Genomic DNA, 18,336 nt, shown 5'->3' with positions numbered 1-18,336 from the left:
AGGTTTCACCATCTTCACCATGCTGGTCTCGAACTCCTGACCTAGTGATCCACCCGCCTTGGCCCCCCAAAGTGCCGAGATTACAGGGGTGAGCCACCATGACCAGCCTGTGAAGCCTTTCCTAATTCCTCTAAACTGAGTTAGGTTGCCTCCCCTGTGCTTCCATTAACAACGTACACATACTTTTAGAGCAGCACTTAACCACACTGTGTTTTAATTGTTTACATGTCTGACTAGCCATAAGCTCTTTGATGGCAAGGGTAATGTTTTACCCATAACTGATTGCACACTTAATAGGCACTCAATAAACACTTGTTAAATGCATTAATAATGGGTGATATTGGAAGTCTTAAAGAATGGCAACATACTTTCTGGATTCCAGACCAAAATTACAGTAAGAATTAACAATGAAGGCTAAACTCTTATTATACATTTCTACTACATACACCATTCCTGGCCAGAAAAAGAGGCCAAAGATTTGAGAAGATTGTTCTAACAGTGCTGATCACTGCCAAGTTACCAGCCAAGAATAAGAGCACTTGCAGTATTAAGAATGAACAGAGTCATATCTAAAACAATTTCTACATTTCAGGCTTATTTGCCTGCCTCAGGAGAATAGAAACAATGATGAATAAGAGACCTTGGAAGGGTCACAATGTCCACCGATCACAAAACCTTGTAGCAAACTGTGATTCAACACAACTTCTGCTGAAATATACAGGAAAGTTGTTCACCTTCTTACCAAACCTACTCCAGGTTCTGCTAATGAATACAGGGCTGAACTAAGTCCTCCCAGAACCCTGCCAGTTGTACAGTGGCATTCTAAATCATTCCTCATGGGAGTTACTCATCACTGAAGAGATACAGGCAAAGCAATACAATGCTGTGGTCTCAAATGCCTCTCCCAGTAACAACCTCGTACCTCACAAGGCTATTGTGTTTACAGGCTACTAATAAGACACAAAATCTGATCTGATCCTGTGGGAATAAAGCCTTGGTCTCAAGTGATTAAACAAATGTAGTCTACTTCTGGGTTCCCAAAGTTGTGGGGTTTATTTAGTTGAAGAAAGCATAAGGACCAAAACCCAGACAAGTGAAGGGATGGAAAGGAACTTTGCCTCTGAGGATCATCTGCAGCTGAGTGGCATGTGGCTCTTGGCATATAGTGAATGAGATAAGCAATGCTCAAGGGCCATCCAGAACTTTTTGCTGACAGATATCTGGCTTCTTGCATGTTATCATTCCTAAGAAGCCAAGATGCTCCAGTTAGCCTCTTGAAGGACCAAAAAAAATTTGTTTTGACCCTAGGCAAGAGCAATTACCAAGCCAGTAATTCTGACTAGGTGTTTTAGCATATTTCTTTCTGCCACTACAGTCTTACATAACCCCAGCTGTTACATTAACACCTGCAGCTACATTAGTCACACCTTAGCCCTTCACAAGGTATGTGTTCCTACTGTCCTCTCCCAAGAAGGGAAACTGAGTCATAGCATATCAACTGGCTTCCCAAGCACATGCTTAGTGTATAGTGAGGCCTCAATTGAACCCAGGTGGCCTTCCTACTATTCACCTCTTCTCATGGATGAATCTCAGCATGCCCACCCCTGCTGCTTTTTCCTTCAACCTAAATTGCCTGCACAGATCACATGTGATCCTTTAGAGTAAACAAGAGCTTCTAGTTACCTTTCCCAAGAAACAGGAAGGTTAACGAGGAACATTGAGCAGGAGAGGGTGGGTTTGGCAAGAGGTGGCTCCCAACAGGACTCACCTTGGAGCTGAGGTCCTCTCGTCGGTTTCCTGCTTTATTCCTGCGCAGTTTGATGGATGGAGATCTCAACAGATTCTTGATCCGGCTGGTAATGGTTGACCCTTCCACAGCCATTATGATGAGAAACCCCTTGGGACAGTCCCCGGCACAGTCCTGGGTCTTGTCTCAACAGCGGCACTGTCTTCCCACTCCACAGGGCTTCCCAATATGCCCTCTCACTGACCTGAGATGGCAGAAACCAAGTATAACAGTGTCTTACCTTCTGCCTAGCGAAGTCTGCAGTTTTTACCTCTGGGTATTGCTCTCACCATTTTCCTCACCCCCACCTTCTAGCCCTGCACAGTTTCTTGCAACGTCGGAAGGAAAGGCTCACGAAAAAGGGGGGAAATCCTAAGCCACTAAGAAATGCCAGGCCCACGCCCGCCAGAGGCGTTTAACTGGCGAGATGGATGGGATGGGCCCTAGTTGGTCTCGTGGACGATCTGGTTCCCGTTAATGCCCAACTGTTCCCATGGCAACTGTAGAGTCCAACGGAGGAGGCCGCCGAGACCACCAGGGATTTCCGCAGGCCTGGACACCTGCGCTAGCGCCGGCGGGGACTCGGCGCGGCGGGGCTCGCCGCAGCCCACAACTCGTTCTGCCACGGGAGCCTCCCTCCCCCACTCCCTATCCTCCAGAGCTCGCTCTCCGCCCTCCACAGCGGCTTTGGACCTTTATCTTTCACCGGCCTCTGAGGCCCCTGCTACTCGCCAGCGCCCCCGTTCGGGCCAGCCTCACCAGCCTCGGCGAGCGAGGGCCACCCCACTCACAGCGCCCTCGGGCATCGCGTTCGGTAATTTCAGCTCCGCCGCTGTAGCGGCAGTGGTAGAGGCAGCAGCAGGAGCTATGGTGGCACGATCGGCTCAAAACGCGAACTACCGCCCGGGCCAAGCTGCGCGCCAGGTGGGCGGAGCCGATGCGAGGGGCGCGGCCCGTAGTCAGGAGAGCGCTTCCAGAGTGGACGAGCAAGAATTACGGGGGCGTAGCCAATGAAAGGGCCCAGGAAGCAGACGGCTTGGGACTAGAGAACCACGGAATCCGCACAATTGCGGGTACCGCTTTTAGAGGAAGGTCAACAGAACATGACTTCAGAATTGAGAGAACCAAGCCTTTTATGGTATTATCAGGCCTGGTCCCCCATGTAACTGCACTTCCCAGAGCCCCAAGACGATAACCACGCCTCCAGTGTTCAGGTTGCCATTTGATAGGCCCGAGGGACCGTAGCTGAAACTCGTAGCTCAGAATTACAAGACTGAGCTACAGCCTACGAGCTCTGCTCCCAGCGACCACAAGTGTTGAGATTTAAAGCGCCTGAAGTAGTTTCTGCTCGCAGCCAGTCCGGCACGTAGACTCAAAGTGAAAAGGATTATTCTGAATAACGCAATTTAATAGCTAAGAATTTAATAGTGTTTTTGCACTGGGTAACCTGATTGGTCATTATGAAAGGGGAAAGGGTGGCCTTGAACAGAGCTTTGGGCGTGCGGGGGCAAGAGAAGACAAGTGAATGTGCTATGTTAATAATACTGCAGGTTTCATCGTTTCTTTAGCCTCCGACGTCCCATTGTGCTTCCTCAGCTAAAGCTGACCAGCACTTCGTTGCTCCAGATCTTTCCTCGTTCCATTTACTTGTGAATCCTTTTCTCTAGGGCTGTTCCTTGCTGAGGTCACTGTCGAGCTTGCTGATACTATATCGAGGGGTAGTTTTTCTAACTCATGTCGGGGGAGGCAGAGGGAATACACAGAAATGTTACATGAAATATGTATTTCCTCTGTATTCTCCACTTACTACCATAAGAAATTATGAAAAAGCCTAACCCAGAGACTTGGGCCCCAAGGGAATAGTACACTGGTGTGTCCGTCTCACCCTATCCAGATCTTTTGAATCCCTGTGGAGATGACATGTGTCTGCAAGAGGGAAGAACCTCTAAGAAATTATTATACCTTATGAAAAAGCCTAAGCCAAAGACAAGGGACCCAAGGGAATACTACACTGGTGTATCTGTCTCACCCTACCCAGATCTTTTGCAGCCCTGTGGAGAAGACATGTGATAGCAAGAGGGAAGAACCCCTAAACTCATTGCTTGTGTACAATGGTGAGCCTTGTACAGCCAAGTGGCAAAGCACATATGTGCTTGTGTATACTGTAGCCACATACTAAAAATGAGATTTGTAAAGCTCACAAGTTGACATGGAGATGATGGATGTCATCTCCTGGAAGACCAACCGGCAATAGCATGTGGCCTTCTTCCCTTCAACCATGCAACTGCAAATATTATGAAACATAAAATACGATTTTCACATTTATTTCCCAAGTCTGGAGGAAGAAGGCAAGAACCATTAGCTACAATATGCAAAAGATAGTTGGTTCCCTCAACCTCTTGTTACATGATGCAACCTCTCCATGGGAGTAAAAGCTAATAAATGGTGCCACCTGGTGTCTTTACTTGCATGCTGCAGACCACAGCAGCTGCCATCTCCACCCATTAAACTAGAGTAAAAATGTGCCCAAAGAGCCATCCCTAATCCTCTTCAGATCATTCTGGTGTCCACTAACGGTTTTCTCACCTAATCACTCATGGCCAGGTAAATGGTTTACAAAGTATCATTGGTCATTTCTTTCATGAAAAACAACTGAAAGCAGTGTAATGAGGATTTCTTAAGTCTGAAACCTGGGTACTTTCTTAGGCCAAAGCCACACTTTTTTTTTTTTTTTTTAAACAGAGCCTCACTCTGTCGCCAGGCTGGAGTGCAGTGGTGATCTCAGCTCACTGCAATCACCGACTCCCGGGTTCAAGCCATTCTCCTGCCTCAGCCTCCCAAGTAGCTGGGATTACAGGCACGCGCCACCATGCCCAGTTAATTTTTGTATTTTTAGTAAAGACAGGGTTTCACCATGTCGGCCAGGAGGTCTCGATCTCCGGCTCATGATCCGCCCGCCTTGGCCTCCCAAAGTGCTGGGATTATAGGTGTGAGCCACCACGCCCAGCCCACACATTTTTAATTCTTCACAATTCAGTCCAACTTTTATTGTCTAGGTACTATGCTGCCTTTGAGATACCAATATAGAAATAGGCTATAGGCTATTCCCATTCTTCATGAATTCCTCAGAAAATAACAGTCCCAGGTCTAATGTGAACAGAAGCATTATTCACTTTTCTCCACTCAGATTTACAGCCATTGTATACATTTCAATGACCACATGATCCCATTAAATTATAATACCATATTTTTACTGTACCTTTCCTATGTGTAGACACACACTTACCATGTGTTAAAACTGCCTATGATATTCAGTGCAGTTAACATGCTGTACAGATTTGTAGCCTAGGAGCAACATAGCCTAAGTGTGTGGTTAAGCGACACTATCTAGGTTTGTGTAAGTACAGTCTACTCTATGATGTTTGCACAACAAAACCACTCAAGCTGCATTTCTCAGAACATATCCCCATCATTAAGTGACGCAAGACTCTACTTGCAATCCCAATCCTCCAAAATGCAGTTAACTCTTCGTATTTCATCATCCATAAACTATTTAACACTTTATTCTGCTTTTATATGTCCTAAACATCTATACAGAGTGTTTGCCAGCTTCTGAAATTCTAGATGTCTGGGAATAGATGTTATATAGTTCTGTTTAGCACTATACTCATTAGATCAAATTTTAAAATTCATCCTAGGCATAACATGCAAATAAGGTACAATTATAAGATCCTGGGAAACAGGCTAAACATTTGCTCATCAATTCAAATATTTATTGAGCACCTTTACATGCAAGGCACTGTGCAACAGCTGAGACCAATGATTGCAGTTGGAAACAGAATGGATCTCAAAAACCATACTTCCAAGACTGCTTTCCTATTATCTTTTCTACCAGCAGTTTACAATAGAAATTAGTAGAGTTCAGATTTGTCTCAAAATTTCCAACTCATCCCAGTCTTCCCATCCTCTTAATGCACTACCATCACTATTCTACTCAACACTTATGTGTAAGAGCAGCTCAGTCATGTAATATTAGCTATGCCTCAAATAAAAAGTTGTACTTACCAAATTATTTTCCTCTATTCCAAAAAAATGCATTTTAACTGATTTTTTTCCTCCAACTGGCAGTGAGTCTGAGTATCTTAGCCTTAATTTTATCTGCACCTAGATATTTGTGTCCAGGTAAAATTTCATTAGTAGGCCGGGCACGGAGGCTTACGCCTGTAATCCCAGCACTTTGGGAGGCCGAGACAGGTGGATCACAAGATCAGGAGATTGAGACCATCCTGGCTAACGCGGTTAAACCCCGTCTCTACTAAAAATACAAAAAAGTTAACCAGGCCTGGTGGCGGGCACCTGTAGTCCCAGCTACTCGGGAGGCTGAGGCAGGAGAATGGCGTCAACCCAGGAGGCGGAGCTTGCAGTCAGCCGAGATCGCACCACTGCACTCTAGCCTGGGCGACTCCGTCTCAAAAAAAAAAAAAGGGAAAAGAAAAAGAAAAAAAAAGGGAAAAGAAAAAGATAAAAAAATTATCTAAACCACTAAACCCAAAATAACACGGATTGTCTTTCTTGTGTGTTCAAAACATTTTCAAACTTGTTATGGAAGAGCCTAGCATCAGGGATTTCATAATTCCAGGAAAAAACTATTCCATTTACTATAAAATTACACAAAGTGAACAATTTGTATGAAGCTTATATAACTGGACTTGATCTGTTAGTGACCTTAATAGATTAAGAGTAGTTGGATGTCTAAAGGATTCCTTTAAACATTTTTGTTAACTGTCAAACCCTTTAACACATCCTCCCTTAAGAATACCTACTGTCCTTTACCACTAAGACTGTGTTTGTGTACCTTTACTCCCCAAGGTTAACAGGTAAACTGCCTTGCTCATACTGATACTAGAATGATTTTAGAATGACTTCTAAAACAAATACTTGCCATCAGGTTGCACACAATTTTGAAGCCTCCATGTAAAACATGCTACAAGGATTAGAACACCAAAAACCTCCCCCAAATGGCATATCAGAAACTTTGAGAAAAGGAAAGGATTCCTATGATAAAACCACTTCAGTGGCAGCTCTCTCGAATATGTCTTAGGGAATTAGATTTCTCTACTCCAAGTTGGCACAAACCTCCCAACACCAAGTTCTGCTTTAATTATTTTAACTGATTTATTTCAGATTTATATATCCTACCTTTCAATCACCAAACTTCTGTTCTTAGAATTCTAAAAAAATAGTCACTTTTCCAAAGCAGAAAAGGAAAGATATATATATTTAATATATAAAAGAAAATGCTAAATCTGACATAATTATATTCTTAAAAACATTCCATTTATTTACAGATGTATAAAAAGGCGAATTATTGGTCTACTGAGATCATGCTTCTTATAGTGTTAGGGTGAGAGCTCACTGTCTTCCACGTTCCTCAACTCCTCTCACTCAACTTCACCTTTCATAATCACACATGTAATATTCATAGATCAGTTCCCCCTAGGGTAAGGTTAAAGGGTAGGAGTTTTTGGAGATTTTAGATTTCTGTCAAGACTGCAGGATTGTTCTGAAGACTAAGCCCTCCTCAAATTATCCCTGACAACACCTAGCTCTAAGAGGTCTTGAGAACACAGTATCTTGGGGGTTAGAATGATATCTGCAGCCTTCCCCCTAAAACGCCTGGAATCATCCCTCATTTCTATCTTCATACAACTCTCATCAAGAGTCAAGTATCTCCAATCAAGAATCATTACCTATTTACCTATTTTCTTCTTTAAAAAAAAAAACAAAAAGGAAGTGTTAAGCTAAAATGGTCCTTCTTTTCCTGAGGATTGTTCACTCACTTGCCTGCTCCTTGGCTGACCCTCAAAAGCCACAAAAAGAGCCTTGGGAAATCAGGAGGAAATGTAGGGAAAAGACAAGCAAGAAAATAATGGGAAACTGTTATACCTGAATTAAAGTACTAGCATCTCTAAGGACAATTATTAGCAGGGGAGACAGGTGCTGGATTCCTTGGCTAAGGCATTGAATGAAATCTGCTGGGTAAAGAGTGGAAGGATAACGAGAAGCTGAGGAGCACTCTTTACCTACTTCAAGCTTCTTTAGTAACCTTTAGAGGAGGGAAGGTTAAGTGCTGATGAGCAGATCTAGAAAGGCAAGCAGCACAAAACCAACAAGAATTTGCTCCCACTGCAATTTGCAGAGGAAGTTCTTCCACCGTTTTCAATCCGTTGATTACCAGAGTTAACAGGGAACCAACCATGGAAATAATAATTCACTGGCTAGATCCAATCCAAAGTTGGTCTCACAACCTAGGTCTGAAGATACGCTGAGTGGGATTTGGGATAAACAAGACAGGAGATATAGAAGAAACAGCATCACCTAGGCACGGCCCAGGCACTGGAAGCTCTTGTGTTAGTGTTGTAACAACACAAGCAAATCCTGTCAATGAAGACAGAACAGGGGTTACATTCCAAAATATAATTATTTAAGAAAGGCAAAATGCAGCAGCTAAATCCCAGTCTATACAGTTTCAGAATAGTGATTCTTGCCCCCAGGAGTTTCCAAGAGACCCCTCAAGTGCACCATGATTATTTACAAACTAGATAGGAAACATCATTTCTATACTCAATACAAATCTCATCTTCTAGGTTGAAAACTTCAGCCTTTGAGAAATCTATGAAAACAACTATACAAAAATATAAATATCTTTACAGACTGTCAGTCCTTCATATCCTGACAGCTAATGAGTGAAAAAGCTCTACACATCATTGAATCCATGGTTGCAGATAAAAAATATATCTTGTGATTCAAATACTGCCTTATTTCCCTGGTAAAGAGTGCCTACTGTGACTTTTCTTTACATCCTGTGCAGGTAATAGTGAATGAAACCTTCAAGCACCAGGAGGCTGGTTTGATTTGGGAAATTTCCAGCCCCATGATTTTTTATTTTGGCCACTGTCTCTGGTCTGGGGGGATAATGCATTTTATTTTAGCCGTCTCTTGAGTGACGTAATTTGTGGAAGGGGTAGGGCTCCCTCTATGCCTACCTCCAAAATATATATTCCCAGTAAAAATCCCTGGTACTGCAAAATGAGCTTTTCAATGCCCACAAAAATAATAAGGGAGAACTACTATTTTTTTAAGATCTCAAAATATTTAACTTAATAGTAAAAGTTAAAAGCATCCCTACTTTACCGAAGGCTTGAATTTGTTAATTCTGATTGAAAAGGTGAGGGAATGGGAGCTACTTGGGATATGAAAAAAGAAAATTTTGCTGAATGACACAAAGTCCTTCACTTTGGTATTCCATGGTACACATCCTCTCTCTCCCTATTCTTGAAACATCAACTAAGAAGTATCTCTTCTGGATCCCTTTGCACAAGTCCATCACATTCTTTAGATTTCAGACTTAATTCAACAGCTACAAGTTACAGTTCAGTCCACAGCAACTCCAAAGTTGCAAACAGCTCTTTCGCTTGTGGGGGAAGAACTAGAAACCACTGTGGAGCCAGAGTCCTGTTATAAATTCCTTGGGTAAGAGGGGCACCTCGTGTTCAGTAATGGATCACATCTTCTTAGAGAGGATGAGGGGACCCAGCACCACAAGTGAGGTAACACATTTTAACATGATCAGAATTTCAGAGTACTTCTTAATACCAGGGTCAGCACCCTACCCCCTTTCTCCCATCATTATCCACGCATCATCCAAGTCAAGGATCCAAGTTCCAAGACACAAACAAACAGATGCCTGCAGAGAAAGGAGGTGAGATCAGTTCCCCCTCACAGCCTGGCTTCTGCTTAAGGACAAGTAAGTTCATTTCCCTGCAGAACTTGGTGAGGCCCCCGAGTTGCCCAATTTAGCCACAACAGGTGCCAATGTAGGCATCACCTTGCTTTCCCGGCCTTCCGGGTCATTCCCTGTTAAGTTCATTTTGTGTCCAACTGACCCAACTTTGGCAGCTATAGGTGCCAAACAAGGCATCACCTTGAGACTCTGACCATCTGCATCACTGGAAGGATTAGCTACTTTTAAACCTAGAGGGGCCAACTTTGGCATAGGCCTCCACAAAGTATCTGTGCTGTTGCTGTTCTCCAGGCCAGTCTTCATGTGTAGGGTGGGGGGTGAGGATACACTTTCAGGCTCTGCAAGGAGGCCAGAAGTATTCTTCCCTCCATCAATAGCTTTTTTGTTGGAAAGGAGGGAATCCTTTATTTCAGAGTCAATAACAATCTTAAGGACATCTGGTTCAGAGGCTGGTTCTGCAAGTTGTTTTTCATTCTCAGAAAAGTCATCATCTTCCAAGTGCAAGAGGAGGGGACTGATAGAGTCACTCTCCCCTTGAACATCAGGCAACTCTTTCAAACCAGTTCCCAAGTGCTCAACCTGGAAAGCTGCTCTGTTTCCAGAAGTAACCTTACTGATAAAAGCCCGCCGAGCATCCCCTGGGAACTCTGTATCCATAGAGCTGGGTAGTTCAGCCAGGCTAACAGAGTCATCATTTAGTTGTTGATTAAGGAAGGCAATTTCATTGAGCAGTGAAGTCAGTGTCTCATCAGTATCATCCTCATCTTCCATGTTAGTTAGCAGTTCACTGGAATCAAGAGCTGCTTCCTCTATAGCTGATGTTACTTTCCTCAGTTCCATCTCTATGCTTGAGTCCTTGAGATCTTTCATCTTTAATTTATGAAATGAAGACTCCTTTGACTTCACCCTCTCCCCTCTTGATTCACTCTCTTTCCATTTATACTGAATCCCTCTCATATCACCAGAAATCTTTTTAGGTAAGAACTCTTGTGCTTTCTGCATACTGGAAACGTCAACTATTTGTGGATAACCAGAATCTTTGTTTGCCAGAAAAACCTGCGTTGGACCCAACATCACTCTGCCATCTCTGTTTCCTCTGGAAGAGATTCTACTCTTATCCTCTAAGGAATTATCTTCATTCCTGACGGTGTCTTTCAGATGCTCAGATGGCTTGCCATCAGGAACTTCATGAGGATATTTGCTGCCACCCATATCTACCAAACCTCCCTCTGTGGCCAATGATGTCACATTAACAATTCGTGGCATCATAAATAAGTCGTCGTTTTCTGAAAAACAAAAATTAAAAAAAGAAAAATTCATTTAGATCTACAGAGTTAGCATCTCTTTCTCTCTGTCATACCATATGACGATCTTAGGGAGTTGTAGTCTAAATTCAGCACTCTGCTTTTATCAAGAAGATGAAAGAAGTATCAGTTCTTCAAATTACTGACCTAACCCAATAAGAAAAAACTCAACTAAAATCCAACCAAAAGGTTCTTTCCACCATTTTTTAAAGTTCCATTTAATTATTTTATAGAAATGCTCCCCCAAGTTAATTCTTGTCCTAAGGCAGAAATACATCTTGATTCTGTTCACCCAATTAACTGCTACTTAGCACAGAAAATGAAGCCCTAGAGGCAGCATGGGAACCAGGAAAAGATGAGTCCTCCAGAGTGAGTCTGGCAAGAGGTAGAGACAAGGAATTTTGGCTGGCAATAGCAATAAAGTAATGAGGATCCTCACATATTACTAAAGAGACCCTTTTACCTTAATAGACCCTTACCTTTTACCTAATATTACTAAAGAGACCCTTTTACCTTTATCACCTAATCACCCAAGTGAGAATTCTCTTTCAACTTTACTCTTTGCCCCAAAACAGAGTAGTGCTCAAAGTGAATGAGGCTTGTAATGCAGGAGTGTTATCATCTCTGAGTACCACAAGAAACTGACAAATATTTATCAACACCAAGACCTAAGACCGTGATTATTTAACATCTTCCTTTCCCTCTGACATCTTTTTTATTCTTCCTCTTAGAAATTACTAGAGTTCACAAAATGGTGCTCAATACCAGGTGTAAAACACACCAAACAGTACCGTAACTCAAGCCAAATATGTTCTAAAAATAGGGCCACCTCTTACCAAGGCAAATGCCAACGGAATAGCTCTTTTTCATTACAGAACACATCCAAAGCCTTCCTTGGTCACTGTGAGATGCTAGAGATAACTTTATCACTTCCCATAGAGGACAACACTTATGACATACCTGGTAGAGCCACAGCACTACTGGCAACTTGAGGCTTAAGATCAGATTCTAAGAGATCAGGAGAAACAGTTACCACTGGTCCTGAGAATAGGGGACCTTTTAGGGTGAGCAATTGCCCTTGTGGAGTCATCACAAGATTGGCAGAGGTGTGTGGAGTGTTCGAGGGTGAAGTATTTTCTGCAAGAAAGATCAGAAATTAGTTACAGATAAAAGGCAGTCACAGCTGGGTGTGGTGGCTCATGCCTCTAATCCCAGCACTTTGGGAGGCTGAGGCAGGCAGATCACTTGAGCCCAGGAGTTCAAGACCAGCCTGGGCAACATGGTGAGACCCCATCTCCATCTCTACAAGAAAATTTTTTTTTTAATTAAGCGGGTGTGGTGGTGTGCACCTGTGGTCCCAGCTACTAGGAAGGCTAAGGTGGGAGAATTGCTTGAGCCCAGAAGGTCAAGGCTGCAAGCGAGACACTGCATTCCAGCCTGAGCTACAGAGTGGGGCCCTGTCTCAAAACAAAACAAAACACCCACACCAGATTTTTCTGGCTCATACACTGGGCTATCCAAACATCCAAAGAGTAAAAAAGAATATACCTTATTATTTTTTTTTTTTTTTGAGATGGAGTCTCACTCTGTCACACAGGCTGGAGTACAGTGGTGTGATCTCGGCTCACTGCAGCCTCCACCACCCAGGTTCAAGTGACTCTCCTGCCTCGGCCTCCCAAGTAGCTGGGACTACAGGTGTGCACCACCACACCCGGCTAATTTTGGTATTTTTAGTAGAGATAGGGTTTCACCATGTTGCCCAAGGCTGGTCTCAAACTCCTGAGTGCAAGCAATTCTCCTGCCTCTGCCTCCCTGAGTGGTGGGATTACAGGCATGAGCCACCGTGCCCAGCCAGATATATACCATTCTCTAAGAATATAAGTAACACATAAAATCAATATAGCTTTACTTCCAAAATCAAGATGGTAATAAGAATTTAAGACCAATTTACTTTGGCTTTGGCTTTTTTTTTTTCTTTTGAGACAGAATTTCGCGCTTGTTGCCCAGGCTGGAATGCAATGGCACGATCTCAGCTCACCACAACCTCACACTCCACCTTCAGGGTTCAAGCGATTCTCCTGCCTCAGCCTCCTAAGTAGCTGAGATTACAGGCATGCACCACCACATCTGGCTAATTTTGTATTTTTAGTAGAGACAAGGCTTCTCCATGTTGGTCAGGCTAGTCTCAAACTCCCGACCTCAGGTGATCTGTCAACCTCAGCCTCCCAAAGTTCTGGGATTAAAGGCATAAGCCACCGTGCCTGGCCTACTGTTTCTTAACAGCAATGTATTAGTAAGTGATCTGATGAAAAATAGAGCCTGATTTGACAAAATTAAATTTTACAAAAAATTTCCCATTTATTGGTCTCAGCCAGACCCAACTTCTTAAACCCATCAGCAGAACTGCAGGGAAATCACAAAGTATAAAGTCTGAAAAGATTAAGTTTAAAAAACTACTCATTAAAAATACATGACTATAGACTAATATCTTACCAGGACTGGTAACTTCTCAGGATTTGCATGAGTGTGTATTACAACCAGAAACCAAAATCTAATGTAGCTAATATTCTATTTTTTATACAACCCATCTTTAATTCATTTAATTAAAACTAAAACTGTGGGCTCGGTGTGGTGGCTCATGCCTGTAATCCCAGCACTTTGGGAGGCCGAGGTGGGTGGATCACTTGAGGTCAAGAGTTCGAGACTAGCCTGGCCAACAGGGCAAAATCCCATCTCTACTAAAAATTAAAAAAATTAGCTGGGCATGGTGGTGCATGCTGTTACTCAGGAGGCTACTCAGGAGGCTGAGGTAGGATAATCGCTTGAACCCGGGAGGTGGAGGTTGCAGTGAGCTGAGATCACGTCACTGCACTGCAGCCTAGGTGACAGGGCTGTCTCAAAAACAAAAAACAAAAGAACAACAACAACAAAAAAAACAAAACTAAAAATGTGGACAAGAGAAGATGGTCAGTCCAGTAAAGTCAACTGATACAAATCTACATTAAGGAAAGCAAAGAATCTCCCTCCTACCTGTGGCCTGGTCTTTTTTTCTGGAAAGAATCAAAGGTTTCCCCCTCCTGTTATTTATAAACATCTGTCCAAGATCTACAGATGATGTAGAAGATCCTTCCTGCTGTTTGCTAATTCTGGGAGACATGTCAAACTCATCTGATCCCATCTTCTTTTTTCTTTTTTGTGCCTCTAGTGCTTGCTGTTTTGCATAAATATACTCTAGCTTCTTCAGGACCACTTCTTCTGTCTTACCTATAGGTTGACAGACAATACATTAGTACTTTCTGCATTACCCCACATAATGAGAAACAGAGTCAACGGAAATCTAGTCACTTTAACAATATTCCCAAAAACTATGGAAAGTAAGGTGATTACAATTCACAAGAAACAACCCACCCAGTCAGAGGATAACTGTGCTGTGAACTGTGGGAGTCAAGCTTTCAATTAAGTATCTGAAAGATCTACTGAGGATTCCTCCTTGCTGAAGCTATAATTATGCTCTTTACCAGAGATTATTTACTTATCTCACCTGAAAGAGACGATACTTTCCGTATGAGAATATTCCTTTTTCGAGTCAGGAGATTTTTCTGTCCTATCAATTTGTCTGCCTGATCTGTTAGTCCCTGAATTTCACTGAAGGCCTAGAACAGAAATAGTGGTATTACTGAAAATTGATTCACTCTTTCTTTAAACACAGGTAAGGTCTACACAATTCTCTAATGAAAAAAAAAAAAAACTTAATCTAACATCTTAAGAGAATTTTTAAATTCCATTAACAATTGTTGATGTTTCAGAAATTATTTTTTGTTAAACTGTAAGAGGGTTTCTGGCTTACACTTTTAAGGAACGTGACCATGATTATTTCCAAAGAGTATCACTGAATTGTAGTAGGTATTCCACTACTGCAAGGAGATACAAAACACTTGTGCTCTGCTTAGATTTTAATAATCAACTTCAAGATCATCTTCTAGTCTAACCAAAATCTGGCTGAAATAACTTTGTTCTAGAGGGATATGACTGCTTATCTTGTCCTCTTCCAGCTTCTACTTAAGAACAATTTAAATGAAATACTTTAGATATTCTACACGCAAAGTTAAAACTTCTGCTCCCTTGAATATTTCAGATTTTCTTTTAAAATGACTGTCAACTGTTAAGCATATTAAAATATCACTTATGCTGTTAAGCATATTAAAATATCACTTACACTGTGATAACCTGTACTAAGTGCTATCAAGAACACCAATGTAAAGAGAATGTGGTCAACATGGCTAACCAGAGTTTCTGACTCTATCTGAAGAAAGGTGAGCTGTGCCCATTTAAGAACCTGACCTTCGGCTGGGTGTGGTGGCTCATGGCTGTAATCCCAGCACTTTGGGAGGCAGAGGTGGGCAGATTACTGGAGGTCGGGAGCTCGAGACCAGCTTGACCAACATAGAGAAACCCTGTCTCTAATAAAAATACAAAAATACAAACTTTACTACTGATCTACTAAAAATACAAAATTAGCCAGGTGTGGTGGTGCATGCCTGAAATCCCAGCTACTTGGAAGGCTGAGGCAGGAGAATCACTTCAACTCATGAGGCAAAGGTTGCGGTGAGCCAAGATCGTGCCATTGTACTCCAGCCTAGGCAACAAGAGCAAAACTTCGTCTCAAAAAAAAAAAAAGAACCTGACTTTCAATGAAAAGCTCCTGTGACTTAGCATAATGATTTTCCCCCTAAGGGATTTATTGGGCATTCACTAGTCCATATTCAACTGTTAAATTTAAGTAGCTCTATTTCAATGTTCCTTATATATGTCAGTGGATTCTCTTTCTCATAGCACCAGTAAGAATCTCTTAGTCAAGCTCTTATTGTCATTTACACAGAACACTTACTCGAGTAAGAATGAGACTTTTAGAAACCTTGGAAGAATGAAGTAATCCCAATGTGATCTTTAATTTCTCAAAGAGATCTCTCATTTCACCACGCCGCCGCCGCTCATTGGCAGTGTGTGTCCGGCGATAATAAGCAAACGCTTCTGCTTCTTTCTGTAGTTTGTCACTCCAGTAATCAGGCTTCAGTTTTAGAGGAATTGGTGGAGCCTGTTCAAACAAGATTGCCTCCTAAACATCTTGAACATGTAATTGGCCCTCTTATTCTGTTCCAAATGACACTGCCCTATTTCAGGCACCCATTACCTTTTGTCTGGAATGTTGTAACAGCCTCTCAATTGGTCATCTTACTACCAGTCTATCTTTCCTTCAAATCTAACTCTTACAATGCCAATAGTATAATTTCTAATGCATGCTGAAGTGATCTTACCAGCTCTTAGTTCAAATTTCAGTGATTTTCAAACAAGGAAGAAATTGTGTATGTTACAGGCATAGAAGATCTGAAAGAGCTTACTTATGTAATTTATTATATTACTAAAACTTTTCATGATACAAATTACATTAACTGTTTTTCAAAAAATACTGTAAGATCCTCCTCAATCTGGTAAAGAATCAACTGCCACTCTTCTAAATCCCCTTTCTCTCCAACCATTCCTATCTGCTAGAAATTCCCAAGACATACTACACAATCCCACACCTCCCTGCCATTACACAGGCTTTTTACCTGTACTAGATTACTTATCCCACCTCTTACCTAAACCTCCATAACATTTAAAACTTAACACTTCAAACTCAAACTTTTTCAGGAAAGTCCTTCTTGATCCTCAGAAAGGCTTAAGGCCTCCTTTCTCTATCTTATTTATTCCATTACAATCTTTGTTTATAGGACTTAAAATATATGAAGAGGCTGGCCAGGCACAGTGGCTGAAATCTTTAATTTCCAGCACTTTTGGAGGCCGAGGTAGGGGATCACTCAAGGCCAGGAGTTTGAGACTAACACAGGCAACACAGTAAGACTTCATCTACACACACACACACACACACACACACACACACACACACACACACACACGTTTATAATGAAAACCAACTATGCCCTGAACTTGTACCTGGATCCTCAGAAACAATCACTTTTTAATTCTTTTAGCAGCTTCTTCTAGTTCTTAAATCTATACCCTAAACCAAAAATAGTAACATAAGCTTATTTTTTTTCTATTCTCAATGCTATCTACTGCCTTCTTGCTATGCAGAAGAGGATTGAGCTCATATCACTCTCATGTCTTATACCACCTTATCATTCCAATATAGTTACATCACTACTTTTAGTTTCTACTGATCCCTTAGCAACTTGAATTCTACCTTAATTTCTTATTTCATCAAGAATAAACAATCTATCTTGCCTTTCTACTTTGTAAAATGAGGGTATCAGCACCTGTATCCTTCCCTTTATTTCTTCTTCCCTCTCTCACCTCCCAATTTGTCATATGTATTCTCACATTTTTCAAGACTGAAATTAAGTCTTCTATATTTTAATTATAGGTTATAAACTTTTTTTGAAAAACATCAACATTAACTATTATGACATTATAAACACTACTCATACAAAGTGAATAATATTTCCTGTCCTGTGCAGTTTCTTGGTTTTGTGTTTTTTCCCTCTGACGTTTCTAATTGTCTCTTTTTCTGACACTGTTTGCTTAATCATAACTCTGACAGTACCCAAAAACTCTCATGGAAAAGCCACTGCCTTTCTAAAGTTAAACCTATTATGCATTAAGATAGAATGGGAGAATAAAAGAGCCAACAAGACAGAAAGAAAGGCAATATAAACATTAAATATAGCAAAGTGAAGCAAGAATTTGCATGTAATTATTTGGGTACAAAACAATGGATTACGTAAATAAGCTATTATGAAAATTCCTGTTATATCTGAAAAATGCTTCAGAATAAATTTTTAAAAGCCAAATATAATGATATATGCAAATAATTACAACCATGCAAATACGTTGTATCGTGAGTCCCCAAATCAGATCAAAACCAAACTGCACTATGATGTTTTAAAGGAACCAAATGCCACCCTCTACTTCAACCCAAGCCATCATTGACTTTTATTAATCTTTTAAATTAAGATAAAAAAACAAGTGGAAAACAATTTAAACAAACCAAACTCTCCTCCATGCCTACTGTTGGTTAGGAAAAACAGAAAACCCTGCTTACTTATGTTACTATGATATATACCAAAAAGATTAAGAAAATTAAAGGTTTATTGTTTCATGGATCCCTGAACTGCTAGCCATTTTGCAGAGGATAGTTTTTTAAGTCACTGAAAATCATAAGCCCAGGCAAGAAAGAATGGCAGCTTGTTTTACATCAAACCATTACAAGAACAGTTTTCAAATAAGCATATATATTCTCATAAATTTCATATCCATTTTTAACTCCTCTAAATTAGTCTATCCTCTGAGGAGAAGAATTAAAAGGGGGAAAAAAAGGACCTTAGTAGTATAATTTCATTAAGGAGAAAAAACTGATTATATTAACTCATTGGCAAAAATAG

The 18,336-nt window shown here is 41.4% G+C and overlaps 2 protein-coding genes across 17 annotated transcripts in view; both read right to left on the bottom strand.

The window, feature by feature from the left end:
- Positions 1-3,083, bottom strand: part of MAPKBP1 (mitogen-activated protein kinase binding protein 1) — a 54,076-nt gene extending 50,993 nt beyond the window's left edge. The window contains exons 1-2 of one of the 4 annotated variants that reach the window (XM_008016941.3): positions 2,546-3,083; positions 1,769-1,991 (exon numbers count right to left, since the gene is read on the bottom strand). In XM_008016941.3, coding sequence (XP_008015132.2) covers positions 1,769-1,882 — 114 coding nt within the window. In that variant the 5' untranslated portion in view covers positions 1,883-1,991; positions 2,546-3,083. The other 3 variants (XM_073012072.1, XM_073012073.1, XM_073012074.1) reach the window with 3 other exon arrangements.
- Positions 3,084-8,695: 5,612 nt separating this feature from the next.
- The window catches only part of MGA (MAX dimerization protein MGA), a 166,841-nt gene continuing 157,200 nt past the window's right edge, over positions 8,696-18,336 (bottom strand). For all 13 annotated transcript variants that reach the window (XM_008016971.3, XM_038009855.2, XM_008016969.3 and 10 more), the window contains 5 exons: positions 15,783-15,989; positions 14,436-14,547; positions 13,925-14,158; positions 11,855-12,031; positions 8,696-10,876 (listed from right to left, as the gene is read on the bottom strand). In XM_008016971.3, the coding sequence (XP_008015162.3) occupies positions 9,600-10,876; positions 11,855-12,031; positions 13,925-14,158; positions 14,436-14,547; positions 15,783-15,989 (2,007 nt within the window). In that variant the 3' untranslated portion in view covers positions 8,696-9,599. The remainder of the gene's footprint in view (positions 10,877-11,854; positions 12,032-13,924; positions 14,159-14,435; positions 14,548-15,782; positions 15,990-18,336) is intronic.

Source organism: Chlorocebus sabaeus, chromosome 26 (genome assembly GCF_047675955.1).
Source record: "Chlorocebus sabaeus isolate Y175 chromosome 26, mChlSab1.0.hap1, whole genome shotgun sequence".
NCBI lineage: Eukaryota > Metazoa > Chordata > Mammalia > Primates > Cercopithecidae > Chlorocebus > Chlorocebus sabaeus.
This window is presented reverse-complemented; position numbering and strand designations above follow the sequence as displayed.